The sequence below is a fragment of the Monopterus albus genome, unplaced genomic scaffold (genome assembly GCF_001952655.1).
Source record: "Monopterus albus unplaced genomic scaffold, M_albus_1.0 scaffold17.1, whole genome shotgun sequence".
NCBI lineage: Eukaryota > Metazoa > Chordata > Actinopteri > Synbranchiformes > Synbranchidae > Monopterus > Monopterus albus.
Window position 1 is genome coordinate 2,456,682 of NW_018127897.1, and position 2,806 is coordinate 2,459,487.

A 2,806-nucleotide genomic window follows, 5' to 3' on the forward strand; every position below is an offset into this window, starting at 1 on the left:
CACCATGACACCAGACTGGCCACCTCCCTCCTGTAGGCTGCTTCGTCCCCGCCAGTGATGCGACCCATCACTGGGGTGTCGTCCGCGAACTTCAGGATGATGTTGTCTTTGTGGGAGGCGACACAGTCATGGGTGAACAGGGTGTAGAGGATGGGACTGAGGACACATCCCTGTGAGGTGCCAGTGTTTGTAACAATGCTGGCTGAGATCCTATTGCCAATCTTGACAGTCTGGGGCCTGCCAATCAAAGTCCAGGAGCCAGTCACAGAGGGTGGGGTGCAGACCCAGTGTGGACAGTTTGTGAGTGGATAACTGTGTTGAAGGCGGAGCTGTAGTCAATGAAGAGGCAGAGCATGGTTTCTACAACAAACACTTTGGCCTGTACCAGTAACTGTGCAGATGTGACGATTATTGCTTTTGTCTGTTTTAAGTGTGTGTGGGGCAACATTAGGGGTGGGCAGTCTTGACAGTCTTGTGTTGTAACTGATCTTAAACATGTCCACGGTCTCATTTTACTGAATTATAGAGATTGTGTTTGTATGACTACTCATGTTTACACACTTGACATGATGATTTCAAAGAGCATTAACATTGTGATACCACACTGTCACTAAACCAGTAGAATGATGTAGGCAGATGTTCAGCTGTGGAGACTGGATAAATTACTCTTTAGCTGCATTCCATTAGGTCAGGGGTGTGCAATTCCAGTCCTTGAGGGCCGCTGTCCTGCTTGTGTTTCAACTATCCCTGCCTGACCTGCTGCTGATTACCTGGCTCAGGTGTGTTCAGCCAGTCAGAAGCTGGCAGATATCATCTTAGATGAAAATGGAGTGAGGGAAGATAAAGTGAATTGGTATCTTCCAGCTTCTGACTGGCTGAACACACCTGAGCCAGGTAATCAGCAGCAGGTCAGGCAGGGATAGTTGAAACAAGCAGGACAGTGGCCCCGGAGGACTGGAATTGGCCACCCCTACATTACGTCATGTCGGCGCACCGCTTGTTAGCATAGTTATTTGGCATCACGTGCACTGTAATTCACTATACTGTAGGGGTAGACATGGGTTTTAATAAATGAGAGCAAGGGTCTATGGAAAACAAATTTTTCTTTGCCTTAGAAGTCATTGTTGTTTTTCCCCTGTCAGATATGAAAAGGATGTTCAGTTGTTCAAAAGCAAAGTGGTGGATAGTGTGAAGTTATGCAACAGCCATCTTTTTGACCAGCCCAAGATAGATGATCCGTATGCAATAAGGTTGGTAAACTGCCCCATTTTATCTTTTGAAATTTCACAACCCCTCCCCACCACTACATACGTAAAAACACACCCTGTAATTCTGTGTTTTTGGTGAAACTCTTGGAAGCATGAGTAGTCTGACTAATTTTGCTAATCTTATCAATTGATTACAGCTTTTCTCCATGGAACCCATCTGTTCATGATGAAGCAAAAGAACGAATGTTCACAAACAAAGTAAGTTTACAATGTGACTGAGTAGGAGAGTGCAGTCTGTACTTCTCCCAGACTTCAATCCCAGTGGGTTGGGTGACGCTAGAGTGAGCTATGAGCACTTTGATTGGTTGAGCTGTTCGTTATGTAACTGCAAATTTGCCTTTGTTGCCCTAGAGACGGCCTGAGGATCACCACAAGGGAGCGCAGGTGTCAGGGTTGTCTTGGGTAAAGCCTGGATCAACACAGCCCTTCAGCAAAGATGACAGTCCTCCCCAGAGCTGAAGGTGCAGTGTCGCTGCAGCGGCCACTGGAGGGAAACAAGCATCAGATGCCACACCACTGGCTTGGTTCAGCTGTTGATGTGAACTGGATCCTGGACACAGCTGGGAGAACTTTGTTAAATCTTCACATTATTGCTCAGCTTTAAAAGCTTTGTAAGCATTTTCTCAAACAGCTTTAGAATAAGGAAATGGAGTCTGTATCATATAAATTGACAATGACAAACGGATGTCAACAACAACATTTAGGCTGTTCTACAATCAGTTTTCTCATTTAGATTTTTGGATCCATACACATGTTGGGCTAGGTGATAATGTACTGTCCTAAAAGGAGCTGAAAAGTATAGAGAACCACGTGGAATGTACCACATATTGAAATTGGCTCAGGACTGTGCATTTGTTATGTTTGAAATATTGTCAGTCACACTGTACATGTGTGAATGAAGCAGAATTGCTACCCCTCCCATCAATAGGTTTTGCTTATTGGACTGTTTTTTTTTTTTTATATATGTGATGGAAATTAGTCTTACACAGTACTAAAATAAGCAGAGCAGCTAAGTACAGCTTTAACTGATTAAGATTTTATTTTTTATCTTTGTTTTAAGTATCAATTGTTCATTAAAGGTTTGTAAATAATGCTGTACTAAGGTCTGGCTTTAGGAGAGGAGTCTGATTCTATGCTTGGAGTTTAGGTTTGGCTTGCTTTCTTTACAGATCTTCACAAATTAAACTTACGCAGGATCCCTACTTTAGGTGTGGAAGGTCAAATGTATTTAGATAAGGCTAAGTTGCTAACTAGTGTGTGAGGAGCACAAAAGGGAGTTGTCACTAAAAATTTCGTCATGTTGTCTGAGGTCTTCACTGGCTTAGTTTGATAGTACATTTGACCAGCCACTTTCAATATGCAAATGTTAAGGATGAGGAAGAGGATACGGTTTTTAATGTGTGAACCCCAGTAGAAATAACTGTAGGAATAGTAAATATGATGCTGACAATTGCACTGTGGAAAGCAAGGAAACCCCAGTGTGCTTTACATACTGGGGTTTTGGCTGTTGCTGTCTTCAAATGCAAGTTTTAATGTGT

The 2,806-nt window shown here is 43.1% G+C and overlaps 1 protein-coding gene across 2 annotated transcripts in view; it reads left to right on the top strand.

The window, feature by feature from the left end:
- The window catches only part of aktip (akt interacting protein), a 9,663-nt gene extending 6,863 nt beyond the window's left edge, over positions 1-2,800 (top strand). For both annotated transcript variants that reach the window (XM_020592467.1, XM_020592468.1), the window contains exons 8-10: positions 1,143-1,250; positions 1,406-1,466; positions 1,620-2,800. In XM_020592467.1, coding sequence (XP_020448123.1) covers positions 1,143-1,250; positions 1,406-1,466; positions 1,620-1,727 — 277 coding nt within the window. In that variant the 3' untranslated portion in view covers positions 1,728-2,800. The remainder of the gene's footprint in view (positions 1-1,142; positions 1,251-1,405; positions 1,467-1,619) is intronic.
- The last annotated feature ends 6 nt before the right edge of the window (positions 2,801-2,806 follow it).